General features: G+C 46.6%; 7 protein-coding genes across 10 annotated transcripts; 3 read left to right on the top strand and 4 right to left on the bottom strand.

The window, feature by feature from the left end:
- Window positions 1–349: 349 nt before the first annotated feature.
- Window positions 350–8,404, bottom strand: LOC6551523 (kinesin-like protein Klp10A). Its single transcript, XM_001977130.3, has 5 exons — window positions 8,171–8,404; window positions 6,186–7,405; window positions 4,685–4,931; window positions 3,812–4,624; window positions 350–2,385 (listed from the first exon to the last, which is right to left on the bottom strand). Exons 2-5 carry the CDS (start codon window positions 7,214–7,216, stop codon window positions 2,065–2,067), a joined length of 2,412 nt encoding a protein of 803 aa, XP_001977166.2. The 5' UTR covers window positions 7,217–7,405; window positions 8,171–8,404; the 3' UTR covers window positions 350–2,064.
- Window positions 2,452–3,805, bottom strand: LOC113564627. The gene has a single exon (XM_026982941.1). It carries the CDS (start codon window positions 3,398–3,400, stop codon window positions 2,561–2,563), a length of 840 nt encoding a protein of 279 aa, XP_026838742.1. The 5' UTR covers window positions 3,401–3,805; the 3' UTR covers window positions 2,452–2,560.
- A 724-nt stretch (window positions 8,405–9,128) lies between the features above and the next one.
- LOC6551522 lies at window positions 9,129–11,270 on the top strand. The gene has a single exon (XM_001977129.3). It carries the CDS (start codon window positions 9,364–9,366, stop codon window positions 10,213–10,215), a length of 852 nt encoding a protein of 283 aa, XP_001977165.3. The 5' UTR covers window positions 9,129–9,363; the 3' UTR covers window positions 10,216–11,270.
- An 86-nt stretch (window positions 11,271–11,356) lies between these two features.
- LOC6551521 (la1-like protein 13) lies at window positions 11,357–11,933 on the bottom strand. Its single transcript, XM_001977128.3, has 3 exons — window positions 11,782–11,933; window positions 11,611–11,719; window positions 11,357–11,550 (listed from the first exon to the last, which is right to left on the bottom strand). Exons 1-3 carry the CDS (start codon window positions 11,846–11,848, stop codon window positions 11,460–11,462), a joined length of 267 nt encoding a protein of 88 aa, XP_001977164.1. The 5' UTR covers window positions 11,849–11,933; the 3' UTR covers window positions 11,357–11,459.
- Window positions 11,934–11,970: 37 nt separating this feature from the next.
- LOC6551520 lies at window positions 11,971–14,389 on the bottom strand. Of its 3 annotated transcripts, XR_003408159.1 has the most exons (4): window positions 14,312–14,342; window positions 12,402–12,868; window positions 12,115–12,346; window positions 11,971–12,044 (listed from the first exon to the last, which is right to left on the bottom strand). XR_003408159.1 is itself a non-coding variant. In XM_001977127.3 (3 exons), the coding sequence occupies exons 2-3, from the start codon at window positions 12,686–12,688 to the stop codon at window positions 12,238–12,240; spliced, it is 396 nt and encodes a 131-aa protein (XP_001977163.2). In that variant the 5' UTR covers window positions 12,689–12,789; window positions 14,312–14,389; the 3' UTR covers window positions 12,073–12,237. The 3 variants fall into 3 exon arrangements, 2 of the variants coding, with proteins under 2 accessions (XP_001977163.2, XP_026838743.1); XM_001977127.3 differs by lacking the exon at window positions 11,971–12,044 and having other exon boundaries at window positions 12,073–12,346; window positions 12,402–12,789; window positions 14,312–14,389; XM_026982942.1 differs by lacking the exon at window positions 11,971–12,044 and having other exon boundaries at window positions 12,073–12,346.
- LOC6551519 lies at window positions 13,713–14,508 on the top strand. Of its 2 annotated transcripts, none has more exons than XM_026982943.1 (3): window positions 13,713–13,743; window positions 14,147–14,279; window positions 14,343–14,508. In XM_026982943.1, exons 1-3 carry the CDS (start codon window positions 13,728–13,730, stop codon window positions 14,461–14,463), a joined length of 270 nt encoding a protein of 89 aa, XP_026838744.1. In that variant the 5' UTR covers window positions 13,713–13,727; the 3' UTR covers window positions 14,464–14,508. The 2 variants fall into 2 exon arrangements, with proteins under 2 accessions (XP_026838744.1, XP_001977162.1); XM_001977126.3 differs by lacking the exon at window positions 13,713–13,743 and adding an exon at window positions 13,778–14,005.
- Window positions 14,509–15,078: 570 nt separating this feature from the next.
- On the top strand, window positions 15,079–15,787 carry LOC6551700. The gene is made up of 3 exons (XM_001977125.3): window positions 15,079–15,213; window positions 15,272–15,434; window positions 15,571–15,787. Exons 1-3 carry the CDS (start codon window positions 15,120–15,122, stop codon window positions 15,650–15,652), a joined length of 339 nt encoding a protein of 112 aa, XP_001977161.2. The 5' UTR covers window positions 15,079–15,119; the 3' UTR covers window positions 15,653–15,787.
- Window positions 15,788–15,844: the final 57 nt, after the last annotated feature.

The raw sequence follows: 15,844 nt of genomic DNA, 5'->3' as shown, positions 1-15,844 counted from the left end.
TTAAACATTCTTCACTTTAAAGACCTCATTATCTCACTCAGTAATATAATTATGATTTTAAAACTTTTCAAAATTGTGAGCGTGACAGTTTTTTGCGGCTTGTGGGCGTTAGAGCGGGCGTGGCAACATTTGGAAATATACTTGCGCTGCGTCTATGTCTCTGGAAGCTGCATGCTTTATCTCAGCATTATAGCTTTTGTAGTTCCTGAGATCAAGGCGATCATACGGACAGACGGACGGACAGACGGACATGACCAGATCGACTCGGCAATTGATCCTGATCAGGAATATATACTTTATATGGTCGGAAACGAATTTTTATTCAAAATTGAAATAAAAACGCATTTGCTTTTGCTTTACACATCTTTAATGTTAAATTTAGTTGTGTATGTTCACTTTTTATTACAATATAATTTATTATTAAATTTAATAATACATTATTAGAGTTCAAGTCCTAACACTTTCATTATTTATACCGCATAATATCGAAGCACTCATTCAGTTGGTTTTCCATATTAACATTGTTTTAAAAACTCGCATTTGGTGGATTAAAAAATGGGTTATCATTCGCCTGCTTTGGGATTGGGTAGTATTTTCATTTTTATAGTGCTCTGAGGAAATGCAATAACAAAATGATTAAACGTCTTGATTGGATAAATACTTTAGGAGAAGCACGTGAGTATGTTTCGTTCACTTTTCGATTTAGTTTAGTTTGTTTATTACTTTTGTTTAAGGCTAAGATACTAAGTTCTCCGCTATTTGGAACAGATTTCTGTTTTTTCTCTGTGTATTTTGCTTGTTTTTTTTTGTTTTTAAAGCAGCACTAGCAGCATTGTGTGGAAATCCATGATTTGGTTAAGTTTCGTTTGATTTGCTTTCGATAGTTTAGTTTTTAGTCGTGTAAACGTAATTAAATATATGTAATAAATATTAGTACAAAATGAAATGCAAATCATCTTTAAATCATAATAATCGTATAGCAAAGACAGTTTGCATTTTAAATTCTTCATCGAAGTTGCTTAAAATGACAAAAAAAATATAATGTAAAATATATATATATAAATATAAATATATTGTTGGGAACGAAGGAAGGATAATGAAAAGTATCAAAAAAACACTCGCTGTCTAAAATTGCAGTTTGGTCGCGTAAGAAAATCGTTATAATTACTGGGGAATACGTATGTAAATCGGATTTGGTTCAGTAGTACTTTAATAAATTAATACAAATTAAATACAGTTTTGTGGCCTTTAAATAAATACAATGCGCGATTAGTTCGTAGTTCGTAGCTTTAAAATCTATTAGATTTGTGCCGTGGCATGAACAAACTCTGGACGAGCAATTGAACAAAATGGACAAAATGAGGGTAACAAATCGCATCGCATCGCATCGGATCGAATCGCTTCGATTGCATAGGTAATTATTAAAAATTAAATGGAATCTCATATTATGTATAGAGTAGAACGTATGTAAGTAGTAAATATAGTATAGTAAATGTCTTTTTCTTTTACAAAAGTATCGACTGCGCTGAAATTATAATAATATTCATATAATCATTATTCATGGAGAATCCAACAAAGTCGTGGCCTGCCTGTTTTTAGTGAGTTGTTATTGGTTTGTGTTGCTCTCATGGTAATAATGCTGTAGAGTCTGGTCTGTTCCCGTGCTTAGTTCGTAAAGTACATATGTTCAACAGGCTCCCGACTATTAATTATTAGTTAAAAACTTAATAAACCGAGCTCACAGCGACATCGACTTGGAAGGGAAGAGAGATTGCTTCAGGGAATGGGAGGCTGGCAAGTCTTTTCTGCAAAACAGACACGTCTGGTTCTTGAAAGGGGGGATCGGTACGTTTATATATATATATGTGGACAAACGAAGCTCCCTTGCCAAGACGTCCACAAAGCCACCAGAAGCGAGGGAGCTGCGCAGTGGGGCCCAATCAAAAGAATTGAATTCTGTGGTGAGAGTGCATTTAGCATTCGGTAAACAAAGTTGGGTAGCCAGAGGGAATTCGTTATGAAGAATGGGGGTGGGTGGGTGATTGTGCGGATCGGATGCGGGAACTAACGCTTGCCATTCGGCGAGTTGAAGCTGCACGAGAGCATCTCCTCCTTGGCCAACTTGGCGCGGTACTCGGCCATCATGTCCCGGCACTGGATGGCAATGTCTAGCAGCTGCGAGAACATCGACTCGCCCCGCTTGCAGTACGAGTCCTGGTCGTAGTCGACATAGTTGGTCAGGTTGTACAGCGCCTTCGACTCGGTGAGGAAGGTCTCTAGTGTGGCGTTCACGGTGCGATGATACTCCACCACCATCTCCTCCGTCTGTTGCAGGTCGTCGATGGCCTGGTGCTGCACAATCAGCTCGTCGGACATCTCGTGTTCCTGCAATTGGCAATGGGCAATGTGTTTAGTGTGCGGTTGCGTTGTGAACAGTATTGTTATATAGGTTTTATTATTAATTTGTCTAGGGGGAACCCTTTACACTATTTCCATAGGACCCAAGAATTTTCCCTGTTAATTCAACAAAAACCATATAATATAAAGGCATGGTGCCTAGTTAAGTAGTGCACATGTTGCCTTCAATTGAGATGTGCTCCGCACTGCGGCCGCTTGACAGTAGTTTCATCTTTGGCCGCCTGACACCTGGTTGCGATGGATCACGGACGAAGGGCAGAAGGCAGGCGTACTTATACAGCAACTTATCGCAATCGAAATTCGAGAAGCGCACCTCCGTGCGGGAGCGGAGCAGGAGGAAGCGCTTCCCAGACTCGACGGGATTCTCGGCGAACTGCGGCGGCGGCAGTAGCAACGGCCCATTCTCCACATACTTCAGCTCGCCGTCGTTGTCCGCCATCGGACGCGACTTGACCTCCTCAATCAGGCTGGCCATCTTAGCAATCTTTAGAGCGTACCGCACGCCCGCCGTCGGCAAGCGCTGGAACGATCTGCTACGTGTCTCCTCTGATAGCTCATTTTTCTGTGTACTTGTGGGGTCCTCTTGATCATAGGGCACATAGAAGAACTCGTAGTTGTTCGACCTGTCGCGCTTCTTGTTATCCTCCTTGAGACGATTGACGGGATTCGGGGGATGCACCCACTCTCTGATGGTCAGCTGGGATCCCTCATTGCTGCTTAACTTCTTTCTTTGCTTGGAGTAAACGTTGTAGGGATTATTCGCCGTCTTCTTGGGTTTGTTGCAGTTCCAGACGCGCGAAGGTTCCGCTGCACCGATGACTGTGGCCGAGGAAGTCAAGGTTGCAGCTTTGCTTGCTGGGACCATGCTGTACAGGGAACGCAGGTTCCGTGAATTGGTGTACCTCGCCACACTGGGCACGTGGCCATCGCGTGCTCTCGACTTTGCCTTGCTGATCGAACTCTTCGGCGAAAACTTAAGCATCGTGTTAGGTATCGACTTGTATTTATTTTTAACTTATAACCTGAACTAAAAAGAGCTGCGAACTGAGCTAGAACCAGATGATGACTGAGGTGAATCGAGAGGCAGAGCTATATTGTCAGGGAATTGGCCTACTAAGCATACTAAGCATATAAACATACATACTGGGAATATATATTTTTTAAGCAATCGTAGTTATATTGTACAAAAAACATAATTTAAAACCAAGTCTTCGTATATATATAGTTCTCAGTCATAGATTGTTCAATTCAATTCACTTAATTCCCAGTACTTTAGAAACGTTTCCTAGCTCCCACTGGTTTGAAACGCATACTTCTTGGCTTTGGGTATCCCTAGATGAGGGGGCGTGGACAATATGTGGGGAAGTGGACCGGTCATGGGTTGTATACTCACGCTCAGCGAACTTAGCATGGCCAGATCCATGTTGCCGGCGTTTCCGTTCTTGTTGTTGTTATTATTGTTGTTGTGAATGCCCGTGCCCGAATGATGGGAGGCCGGACCACGCTGATTGTTCGACTGGGAGGCCGGCGCATGCGAGTTCGGGTGCAGCTGATGGGAGTGCGAATGGACCATATTGAGTTCCTCCTCATCCTCGTCGTCCATGATCTCAATGGGCTCACTGTCGCCGCCAGGGCCGATTTCGGCGATATCCTTAACCACCAGCTCCTTGACACGGTCCGCATAGCGCAGCGTGTTGAGCGTGTGCTCGCAGGAGCTCAGTCCCGGCGAGATCATGGCGATCATGCAGGTTTTGCTCTTCTCGCCAATGAACGAGTCGCGCAGCACCTGGGTGAGTTTGGAGACACGGAAGGGCAAGTGGGCCGACTGTTTGCCCAAAGCACGGATGCACTCCTTGAGGGCCAGCAGCGATTTGTTGATCTCGGCGCCCTCCATGCGCGTCTGTCGATCGGCGGAGGAGGTGTCCACGCCGCGCTCATTGCCCGCCAGATCGATGAAAGAGAACTTGCCGTGGATCTTCGTGGAGCCCCGCGGCCGCAGCACAATCTGGAAGACGGCGTGCGAACGCGACGAGTTGGAGTTGGCCGACGTCTGGCCAGATGTGCGGGCAGCATTGCCGTGCTGGATTAGCTTCAGTACCTCCTCAACGCCATCGACCACCTTCTCGGTGAGGCCCACCACCTGCACCTGCTGTTTGCCGTCCTCCAGGACGCGCAGCTTCTGCTTGTCGGCAAGAAGATCAAAGACCTAAGGCAACAACGCTTAGTTAGTGCTAAGGATCACCAATGCCAGGAGTACGTCACTCACCTTGCCACTGTAAATCTCAAAGAAACTGGCCGAAACGACTAGATTCATGGCGCGGTAGCGCGGCATATTTAAGGTCACAAAGACATCCTTGGCCGCCATGGCGTAGATGCCGTTCTTGCAGTCCTGCACCTTTCCATTGAACTCGCCGCCCATGGTGTGCGTCTTTCCGGATCCTGTCTGGCCGTAGGCGAAGCACGTCGCCATTCCGCCCTCGAAAATGGTTTTCACCAACGGCTTGGCTGTGTATCTGCGTGGGTAGAATGGAAGTTTTCAGATTAATGTGGGTATTGCAGATATTTTTGGTATATTCAAGCGCAAGTACTATTGTACAGCTTGAATTCATTATATATATTTATATATTTACATTCAAAGTTGGCGTTAAGAAATTATCTGCCTAGTACAAATGGTATGTATAATCCCGTATCGATAAGAATTATAAATACAAATAATTAAGGAACCCATTAAGATGCAAAAAAATGTGTAAATCGCATTGTTTTCTACTATTAATGAGGATTGATAACGCATAATGCCCCGCCAATCAGCAGCTGATTCACTCGTTAGGATTTGTCAACACGAGTGCGTTATCTTAGTGCATAGTCTTGGGTATTAATGCCGGCTATATTACTCATGGTGTATACTTTAGCGGTTACCGTGACGCAACTAATGGCGTTACCAATTCCAGCGAGCCATACAATACACATGAGTGCGAAAACCGGAAAGAGAAGCTAAGAAGTTGGCGGAGAAAGGGGACACAGCGGCAGCAGCTTTAATTCAATTGAAGCCAAACAATTCCTAATGGGCAAATGCCGGGCCACAAGGCAGTTACTTTTCGAAATCTCTTCCGCTGGAGAATTGGGTTTAGAGAGCTCGGGCGCAGATCGGCCGAAGAGGGGCAGGGGAAGCGTCTGGGCTTCCAAGTTAGTCATTCAACGAACTTGGCTATTTCGGGAGCGACCGCTTTCGGATGCATGTATGTTTCTGTTGCCGTCTCTGTCGGCATGACTCAATGAGTCGCTCCACCAGAGATGCCCCACAACGAGCTCAAAATGTGACTGGCACTTTGCTGGAAATGCACTCGATGGAAATGTGAGAAATGGCTATTCATCAGTGTTCTTTACTTGCGGATGGGAAATTATTTCCTTAGAGGATCTGCTATTGCATATATCATTCTACTGCATCATAAGTACGTAATACGATTTAACATTGAATGATGGCTTTAGAAGGTGATACGTAAATAAATTGTTAGGTTCTGATAGATATTAATACGACTTTTACAGATGAGATCAATTGGAAAGGCGTTTTCTAGCAAGGATACCCCTCTGTAATTGAAGAAGCATGACCGAGACGGTGGAATGTATGGCTACCATATTGAGAACACGAACTGCTGTTTGCTTAGAATCACTAATAACTCAAACATGCCATATACGGAATTGTTTTGAAGCTGCTAGTTGGTCGTTGGAGCTATGTAGTTATTGATGGCTTTTGTACACTGGATACTCACTTGTATACCATGGCATTGTCGCACGTGTCGTTGAAGGCGTAGTCGAAGCGAAACTTGTGGTTCTCCAGGAACTTGGTGAGGTCGACCTTGCTGCGCGGCTCGTGCACGATGAGCATGTCCTTGCGCGGCACCGAGATGACATCGATTTCCTTGCGGTTGACCTCTTTGCGGCTGATGGGACGCTTGCGTACGCACACGGTGATCTGATGGTCATCGACGGCCTGACCATCGAGCAGAGGCACAAACTCCAGCGTGCTCTGGTATTCGCGTATCATCTGCGCCGTTTCCCAGTTGGGATTGCCCGGATCCTGGTTCATCAGGGCTACCTTCTCCTCCTTCATCTCGGCCTGGCGGGCGCGTCGCTTCTCTCGATTCTCCTTCAGTCGCTCTACCTCCTTCAAAGCGTGCGATCGCCGGGCACCAGCGCCGCCAGCTCCCTGGGTCGTGGCCGCAGCAGCGACTGCCTGTGTCGCCGGAGCAGCACTGGCTGCCGCGCTGGGATTGGGTAATGTGTTATTAGGAACCGCCGAGGCGATCCTCGTCTGTTGCTGGCTGACGGCAGTCTGCGAGAACCGTGGACGCTGTAATCCAGTGGTCGTAGTGGTGGTGCCACCTCCAACCGCCGTAGTATTAGAGTTGCTGTTTGTATTGGCGCTATTGCTGTTGCCCAGCGGATGGGGGATCGACTGGCTCTCCTGGATCTTGTTCAGCATATTGCCGGCCATGGTCATTCGGCTGGTGAGATTTCCACCGATTGCCGATTGTGTGGGATTACGTGAGAGGTTCATCGGAGCGGTGGCCTGCTTCTTGGGCTCCGGGGCGGCGTGCTGCTCGACGGTGTCCTGCATCAGCTCGGGATTGAGAGTGAGTATGGCGTCCAGTTCCACCTCCTTGCCCTTGGTTTCGCCGCGCTCGTACCATTCGACTGTGATGCACTTGCCCGACTGGTTGATCACCGCCACCACGGCCATGTGGACGCGGCCATCCGTCCGCTTGATCTTGACGCTCTGCCCCACCGTAATCATGTCCATATTTGGGCGTCGATCCTTCCTGTTTGACTCCAGCTGTATATATATATATTTCTCTACCGATCTTCCTTTCTTCCGGCTTATCCTGCGATATCTCCTGGCACTGCTTTATGGACAGCAACTCCCACTGCTTACACGAGGAGTTCCGTTAGTTGTAGAAGTAGTAATTTCGTTTTGTAGTGCAAAATGTATCTGAACAAATACGTAAAAAAAATAAATGTTCGGAATTTTAGGTCAAAAATGAGTTTGTTCTGTTCAAAAGTAACTACTGGGAAGATATGAATCTAGGTGGAAACTAAGCCCCAAACCAAATTCGAGCCAGTGACGACTAAATCGCAGCCAACTGCTTGTCGAGGTCACCGACAGCGTCTGTTTTTTTTTTTTCGATTGTGTGTGTGTGTGCTGCTTGCGGGGCTGCGTTAGTATGGGTGTTTGAGCTGAATTTAAATGCCAACTGTCGTTTTCGTTGCGTCTGGCAACGGATAACAAAAAGGAAAAACGGGAACCCGCTGGCTGGTAAATGGAAATGGAAAAGGGGAGCTCCAAGCAAGCGTAGGATCGCTAAAATCCCAATCCCGTTGCTGCTATTGTTGTTGTGCGCCCATTTTGTGGGCACTGGCGGCACTGTGCAACACTGATACACACATAGCGACACATATGCAGCTGCGGCAACCCTTTTGGCCGAAATGCAGCGAAAAAAAAATAACAAACCGCGGCGTTTGGCAACCAATCAATGCTTTCCGCTCCTAATTAGATGCAAAAATGATGAGAGAAAAACACAACACACACGTACACACATATATGCGAAAAGTGGGGGAAATGCGTTTGCTTTATCGCTTTACGTCATACACAGAGCACCCACACACGCACGCACACTCGCGCACACACACCGATGCAAAAAACAGACGGTCGCGGAAATTTAATTGAATTTTTCGCAAGCTGCTGTCTTTTGCTCACCTTTCCTGCTGTCTTCCCAACCGCTACAATGTGCTAGCACTTTCCATTAAAAAAAAACTTGCGGATTTATCGACCGATCACAACTAAATATCACAAAATCTGCTCGAAATAGTTTTGCAAGCGACCAGATGTCAGCAACACAATTTTTTAGTTTCGCCTCGCCATTGTTTTTTGTCCCCACCGCGTTGCGCAGCACTGGACTGCAGCGCGAACAGTGCTGGCAATCAGCCGTTGGATTTGAAACCCGCGATTATTTGCCTGCTAAAAAGTGCATAAAATCCAATTTAAGTTGTCTTCATGTTGGTAAAGGAGTTTTTAGATGTAGTTATGGCTCCTTAGTAGAAATACAAATACAATCGTGCGAACTTCCAAGTTTATTATTTACTTTAATGGCTTGGTCAACACTAAACGAAGTAACCCTTTAAATCGTCAGCTGTTTTGGAATTTTTCGCAATAAGTAACAATTAGAAACAACCGCTTTTGTTTGTATAAGCAAAAATATGTTAAAGTGTGACTAATTTAATGGAAAGTGCAACGGCTTGGCAACATTTTATGCACACGGGTGCAACCATAATTTTCTTCCCCTGACTCTAGCCAACACTAGACATACTTATCGTTCGTTATTTTTTAACCCTCGCTAATTTCACTTTTAAAACTTAGCCAATTACCGGAAGAACAGTGTGTGTAGTTGATAATTGTTCAATCAGGGCAAACAGGACATTATCACACGATGTTGGGTGTTCTTTTGCAAGGTTTTATCACTCATATATTTGCACTTTGTTTCTTTTTATTAGATTTCCTTGAGAAACACGCATTTAAGTTATTATTTTTCGTAGGCAGTTAGCCATTTATCAATTTGGACAAAGTGTTTGCTGTGTTGTTGTTTGTTAAGTGGAAACACCCGCATTTAAGAAGCGAATAAGTGCGCTCTTACATCGTGTGTGTGTATCGATATTAGCTTCCCAACAATCGACTTTTGTTGGTGGTGGGTGCATTTGTTTGTGCGTAGAAAGGAAAGCGTAATAACCCCTCCTGATATCGATATCGATATCACATCACAAAAAACAATAAACCAAAAAAAAAACGCTACAAACTATTATTTTGTCTGCCAGAAAAAAGGAATTAGCAGCTGGACGTAGCCAAGTTGCCACATCAACTGACCGACACCAGACACCACAGCACCCAGCTCCACCATGGACATCATGGATATCCAGGCCGTAGAGTCCAAGTTGAGTGACGTCACGGTGACACCGATACCGCGCAGCCAAGTGCAGAATTTCTACAATTACCAGCAGCAGCGGGAGCAGCGCGAGCAACAGCCCCAGATCCAGATATCGGCTATCCACCACTCGCGTGGATCCGGTGGCGGAGGAAGCGGATCCAATTCATCCAACGCGGCCACGGACTACTCCACAAGCAGCGGTGGCAAGCGGGAGAGGGACCGCTCCTCCGCCAGCGACTACAGCAGCTCGTCCAGCAAACAGAGTTCCGCCGCAGCGGCCAATGCAGCAGCAGCTGCTGCCGCCGTCGCTGCCCTCCAGTACTCCCCGCAGTTCCTCCAGGCCCAGCTGGCCCTCCTCCAGCAGCAATCGAACACAACAGCCACGCCGGCAGCCGCCGCAGCTGCGGCCCTCTCCCTGGCCAACATGTGCTCCAGCAATGGCGGACAGAGGAACTCCGGCTCCGGTGGCGGTGTCTCCTCGACCTCCTCGGCCAGCAATGGCCAGAGCATGGGCCTCAACCTGAGCTCGTCGCAGCTGAAGTACCCCCCACCCTCAACCTCGCCTGTGGTGGTGACCACCCAAACTTCGGCCAACATCACCACGCCGCTGACCTCCACGGCCAGCCTGCCCTCTGTGGGACCGGGCAATGGGCTGACCAAGTACGCCCAGCTGCTGGCCGTCATCGAGGAGATGGGACGTGATATCCGGCCGACGTACACGGGCTCGCGCAGCTCCACGGAGCGGCTCAAGCGGGGCATTGTACATGCTCGCATCCTGGTGCGCGAATGTCTCATGGAGACGGAGCGAGCGGCACGCCAATGAGAGGAGGAGTCACTGGTGCCACAGCTGACGTCGCCGGATTGAAATGGACCAGGAGGCGAGGATCATCCCCATCTAGCAAGTAGGTTAATTTCCCCCAACAAAAGAACACGGACAGAATGGGTCGAATTCGTAATCTTTGCACAGTTGTGAGCCAAATCCTCTTGAATATCATAGGAATAATTTAGTTTTAAAGCTTTCCAAAGGTTTTAACTAAAGACAAACGAAAGTGCTCAAACAGAGCCTTCGGGGTTTTCTTTCTAAGTTCGAATTCTTTGCTAGGCATTCCAAATTGTTATGATGAATCGCACTAATTTTAATATTATATTTATCAAATTCTCACATTCTTAAACATAGTTCAGTTAAAAGAAAGTTGTTTTAAGTTCAGTCTCGACATGGCTAAAAAGAAATTCCTTCTATTTTCCACGGAAGATGTTCAGAATGCTCCAAAGATTGCCTATAGCAAAGATCCATCCTGTCCCCAAATAAGGATTAAAGAATAGCAATTTGTATTAACTTGTAAGCCCCCATCAACTTAATGGCCCTCGGGCCGCCGGACCATAGTTAAAGAATGTTTAGACTAGCTCAGGTTACAATCGGTTAAATCGACAATGCAATAGCTACAGCACAAGTTATTGGACCGAACCGATTCGCGCTGATCGCCTCGGATTTGTAAGTTTGCCGAATAGCAATTAATCTGTATCCGTAAACGCAAGACCAGGATGCACCTGTGTCTGCGTCATGCATGCGATTAATTATCTTTTGGCAATTGACGAGGCGGAGCAGATCCGTCGAGGAGATGCAGGGCAGGATGTGTGCGAGTTTGTCACTGCCGGGTAGCTCCTCGTTATTTTAGAGAACTATACAAATGCATATATGTAGTTAAGCAGAGATATATGTATACATATATACTTGTTATGCAAGCAAACAGTGTGCATGTCCAAGTGAATGGTGAATTAGTGGCAATTGACACGAGAATATTTATATATGTATACACATAGAACACAACTTGTATATTTACTATATGTATGAGCAAATACGACTAAGTTCAAGCCTGTATACCAAACCGAAATCGAAATAAATGCGCAATTTTGGTTTTTGTAAACGCAGCTGGCTCATTTGATTTTAAATTATGAGCCCGATATTCAGTATGCATAGCACATTTAAGGTATGTACTTCAAAGTTCTATATTATAAATTCAGTTTTCATAGTTCTCTTCACATTTGCAGTTCGAGTTGGAGGCGTTGCTAGCAGTTGAATTTGGGACAGCAGCCGGGATAGGGCTTGCTCAGGTCCTCTTCCATTTTGCAGGGCTTTAAGGTGGCAATCACAGGACATCTGGATGGCAGATTTGTTGAGTCAAGGAGTGATCCATGTACACATCCTGCAACTACTTACCCCAAAGCGGTCACTTTCTTGGGTCCCACGCAGGAGTACTGCAGGCAGCGACCTTCCGGAGTGTACTTCTCTCCGGTCTTGAACTTATGACCACTGATCTCGCAATCCACTACGGATGACAAAGGACATGAAGGATAGTCTGGGTTGCAGCAGAGCACTGGACCCACTTACCCGCGAACACCAGCAGCATGTGGGCGCCCAGCACTAGCAGGCAGAGTACGAACGTGACCGGCTTCATATTTTGTAGCTAACTGATCCAACGATCGCCCAGCTGCCCGACTATATAGTTATACTTGTTTGGGGTGCGCCAGCGATTAGACAGAAGGGTCAAGATGCCCGTGCAGTGGCGATTACGTCTCAGGGGTCCTCGGGTTTATCAAATAGGTGGAAAATTCTGGTTGCGAACAGATTCGTTCTGGACGCTGGCATAACAGCTACAGTTCCAGTGATAACAGCATTAGCTCTTAAATTATAGGTTTATTTAAATGGAGATTATATGCTTACTATTCTGTAGGCAATAGTATTTTGGCAAACATTGCCACAAGATCAATGGACTATAGCTAATAACTAATAACCAGGCGAAAGCGAGATGGTATTTCAAAGCAGATCAATGCTTTTGACCTACATCTAGTATTCGTCGGAGCACTCGAGTTGGGGACAGCACTCTGGGTACTTGAAATCATAGTCGTTGGGGAAGAGATGGCAGCCAGGTCGCGGCCAGGGCTGTTTGTCGCAGCTGGAAGGGATTGGGGGTCTATAGTGTTGGCTTTTGGCCAAATCTGGACACTTACTGGCGTATCAGCAGCAGGTAGTCATCGGTGCACTCCAGGCGAAGGCAGTAGCCCTGCTGTCCGGCGGGCAGAACGAAGCCATGGAGTGGAACGGCCAGGCCCAGCTCCTCGTAGAGGCAGTGCTCCGGCATGGTTGGGTGCTGCGTGTGACCACGGTACTGGGTGCTGAACCCATTGCCGCCCACCGACACGGCCAGCAGACAGGCCACGATAGCCAGGTACATCCTAGGTGCTGCGGACATGGTTGCTCTCGTTGTGGAATAGCATTGGGCCGTCGCCGGAGGCATCTCTTATAGGCGGCCCAGCCGGCAGGGCGCGTCTTATCAGCTGCGGTGATACCGCTCTCGTGATTCGATTTCGGTTGGGTTGGGTTTGCCTTGCTCTCGATCTGGAAACGGAGGAAGTGGCGCGCCTCGTTATCGGACTGCTGGCACTCGAGGATGATGGCCTAGACCAGGAAGGAGTACCTGAAGCAAAGGCCTTTCACTCGTAGGTTGTTGCAAAAGTAATTAGTTTCTCAATTAACAAATATTTGTGAACCCATTTGGGAGCTGGGTAACTAATTATTAGTTGGGTAAACAAGTTCAGCAAATTCTATGATTAACAGAAGCAGTAGAAGTTAATAAAGGCAAGCAAGTAAATGTAACTACTATCTAACTTTACTTACTTTTTCCCACCAAATACTTAATATATCACAATAAGTAAGGGAATCTCAGATATGTCATAGGAAATCCATGCTTAGAAGCGCCTAACCTACGGGTTCTGGACTTGACGCCATCCCAACCCAATCCAGATCGAATCACGGCGGAATTAATTAATGCAAATACAGTCCACAATGCACTTGCACTCGTGAGTCCCATTAAATTTGCATAAATGTATCTAGGTATTACGTACCCGGGGGAATCAAGTGTTGTGTGCTCTGGGTACACTGGGAGAAATGCATGGAGTATGTCGGTATACCGCCAGCTGTAGCACAGAGAACACGAACACGTTCCATTCAGCCCGCAGGTTCGCCACACGTTCAACAGCCCGTTTTCTGCCAGTGTAGCTGGCCGAAATTCGGTCGCACAAAAGAGTTATTTGCGTGCTGCGATTACTTTTCAACCTTGCCACAGTTTCTCGAACCGTGCCAGTTGGCTGTCGGGGATTCCGCCATGCCGATCCCCGCCAGAGCTCACTCTCGCTTTCAGGGCTGGCTTAATTAATTTAAATTTTTAATTTAAACTAGAGCTGGCCGGAGCTGGAGCGGACGCCTTAAGTCGTCGGCAAACAAAACAAAGCCACAGATGCTATCTGGTTGTGCACACACATGTGTGCCACATAGCCATGTGTTCCTGCCCATGTACGGCACATGGTTTATTATTAATTTTATATAAAAGCAACAACAATTAATTGTAATTGACTCAGTCGCACGGGCAGCGCACAACCGCCAAGTTGGATTTGGATTTCGAGCAATCGGAGTGGCGCCTCAGTTCCGTTTCCCAAAACCTATTTCACTCACTTGCCGACTATGCGAGCCGGAGTCGCTTGTCTCCTGGTGCTCCTGGGCATCTGCGGAGCCGCCCGGGCGGATCTCACCTACCGCGGCAATGCAGTGCATCCAGGTGCATCCACTAGGAATTCGATAATATAGCCCATGGCATGGTATCTAGATACTACAGTGAATGCTAGATACTACATACCGTACCTACTGTTCTTGTTATTCAATGGGAGGATAACGAACATTTCGTGTTGTGCGTTTCCAGATTATCCTGGCCAGTGCTACTATGAGGAACTCAACCAGGCCATACCCAAAAAACAGTCCTACAAGCCCATCAATCGCGAGGGCTATTGCCAATCCATTTACTGCAGACCAGACTACGTCCTGGAAATCGGCTAGTACGTTTCAAAAATGTGCCCAAGAAATATACCTTATAGTTTAAACACCCATTTTCCCTCCAGTTGCGGTCGCCACAATCTGGTGCCCACGGAGAAGTGCAAGATCGCCTCGGATATGCGGCGCACCTTTCCCGAATGCTGTCCCAAGCTGGTTTGCCAGGAGTCCGAGAGCAACTACATCTAGACCGGAGGCGGATGCTGTGCTGGCTGCTTAGTATTACCACTTCCTAGTATTGTATATTCTTATTTTGTTAAATGTTAAATGTGTCACTTGTAAGTTCAGCGCTTATTTATACTGATAGGTTTATTGGTCTATGTTTTCGATATTCTTGCCAGAAATATATACATGCGATATACATGCGATGTACGATATCTCAGACAAAGAGATAATTTCGTGCTAACTTAAGTACTTGGATCACATAATTGTTGCTTTCATTGTAAAATCCACTTAAGAGCTCACAGAATTAAACAATTTTTTTATGTTCTTGAATTTTGTAAGGTATTTTGAAGATTTGTGCCCAAAAGTCTAGCTGAATGGAAAAAGAGGTAAGTACCTGTAGTTAAATTGCATGATTAATAATTACATTCTCCCAAGTTCTTCCTTTTGATACATTTGTACATTTGTGCCACACTTTTTGGAAACTACGCATCTGACCACCCCGCCTGCCGGGCAATTAGGCAATTAGCAAGTGCCATCAGAATCCCACTCAATCAAGCTGAAAATGCAAATCACGACTGCTAATTCGCAAACGAGCCGCGATCCAAGTGCCTCTCTGGTGGGAGCCTATAAATAGGAAACGGGCTGGCCGGTTCTCGGTTCAGTCTCGTCTCCGCGCTCCAATGATGCACAACCGATGCGGATCCATCTGGCTGCTGGCCGTCCTGCTGCTGGCGCTCCTGCTTCCGGAGGCACTGCTGCCCACCGCCGACGCGGGTGAGCTGCGAATGGAGTCACCACACTCCCATATGTGATATATATATCTTGTACGTAGGCAGCGAACCGGTGTGCTCCTACCGCAACTCGGAGGATGAGACCATCTTCCTCAAGTACCTGCCGCTGCTGAGACGCGGACAGGACTACGTGGACTTCGGCAAGGACGGCAAGTGCCTCAAGCGGGCCATCTGCACGGACACCTTCAAGACCATCGTGGAGGAGTAAGTACACAAGAGTGCCAATGGCTGCTGCGCAGTTCCAGCAGAGATGTGCATATGCCAACTAAAAACGCGCCTGATAACCATGGGCTACAACATGTTTGCTAAGTATTCTAAGCTCCAGTTGATATCGTTGCAGCTGTGGACAGCAGAAGATCAGTTGTGCCAACAAGGATCGCTTCACCGGAGTTTTCCCCGGCTGCTGCCTCAAGTGCACCTAAAACCGAGGAGTTTCATTAGAGAAATGTGTATGATGTGTATTATGTGTTGAAATGTAAACAGTAAACGATTAGTGACACTTCTGTATGGAATATATGTTAGCATTCAAATACAGGGTATACGATAACTATAGTTTACATCTTCCACTTTCATTGCAAATCCAGCCATTCGTTTAGTTTCTTTTTTCGACGTTT

Source organism: Drosophila erecta, unplaced genomic scaffold, assembly GCF_003286155.1.
Source record: "Drosophila erecta strain 14021-0224.00,06,07 unplaced genomic scaffold, DereRS2 tig00000279-arrow-arrow-pilon, whole genome shotgun sequence".
Classification (NCBI taxonomy): Eukaryota; Metazoa; Arthropoda; class Insecta; order Diptera; family Drosophilidae; genus Drosophila; species Drosophila erecta.
Note: the sequence above shows the minus strand (reverse complement) of the source record. Positions and strands in the feature narration are given on the sequence as shown.

Bases quoted from the DNA above. Each gene is read 5' to 3' on its own strand.
- LOC113564627 (XM_026982941.1), bottom strand. From the start codon at position 3,400: ATGCTTAAGTTTTCGCCGAAGAGTTCGATCAGCAAGGCAAAGTCGAGA.
- LOC6551523 (XM_001977130.3), bottom strand. From the start codon at position 7,216: ATGGACATGATTACGGTGGGGCAGAGCGTCAAGATCAAGCGGACGGAT. The intron at 4,932-6,185 runs GTGAGTATCCAG...CTACCCACGCAG, and splicing joins GACAATGCCATGGTATACAA to ATACACAGCCAAGCCGTTGG. The intron at 4,625-4,684 runs GTGAGTGACGTA...TTGTTGCCTTAG, and splicing joins TTGAGATTTACAGTGGCAAG to GTCTTTGATCTTCTTGCCGA.
- LOC6551522 (XM_001977129.3), top strand. From the start codon at position 9,364: ATGGACATCATGGATATCCAGGCCGTAGAGTCCAAGTTGAGTGACGTC.
- LOC6551521 (XM_001977128.3), bottom strand. From the start codon at position 11,848: ATGAAGCCGGTCACGTTCGTACTCTGCCTGCTAGTGCTGGGCGCCCAC. The intron at 11,720-11,781 runs GTAAGTGGGTCC...TGTCATCCGTAG, and splicing joins CATGCTGCTGGTGTTCGCGG to TGGATTGCGAGATCAGTGGT. The intron at 11,551-11,610 runs GTAAGTAGTTGC...TCTGCCATCCAG, and splicing joins AAGAAAGTGACCGCTTTGGG to ATGTCCTGTGATTGCCACCT.
- LOC6551520 (XM_001977127.3), bottom strand. From the start codon at position 12,688: ATGCCTCCGGCGACGGCCCAATGCTATTCCACAACGAGAGCAACCATG. The intron at 12,347-12,401 runs GTAAGTGTCCAG...AATCCCTTCCAG, and splicing joins TACCTGCTGCTGATACGCCA to CTGCGACAAACAGCCCTGGC.
- LOC6551519 (XM_001977126.3), top strand. From the start codon at position 13,912: ATGCGAGCCGGAGTCGCTTGTCTCCTGGTGCTCCTGGGCATCTGCGGA. The intron at 14,006-14,146 runs GTGCATCCACTA...GTGCGTTTCCAG, and splicing joins CGGCAATGCAGTGCATCCAG to ATTATCCTGGCCAGTGCTAC. The intron at 14,280-14,342 runs GTACGTTTCAAA...TTTTCCCTCCAG, and splicing joins TACGTCCTGGAAATCGGCTA to TTGCGGTCGCCACAATCTGG.
- LOC6551700 (XM_001977125.3), top strand. From the start codon at position 15,120: ATGATGCACAACCGATGCGGATCCATCTGGCTGCTGGCCGTCCTGCTG. The intron at 15,214-15,271 runs GTGAGCTGCGAA...TCTTGTACGTAG, and splicing joins GCTGCCCACCGCCGACGCGG to GCAGCGAACCGGTGTGCTCC. The intron at 15,435-15,570 runs GTAAGTACACAA...ATATCGTTGCAG, and splicing joins TTCAAGACCATCGTGGAGGA to CTGTGGACAGCAGAAGATCA.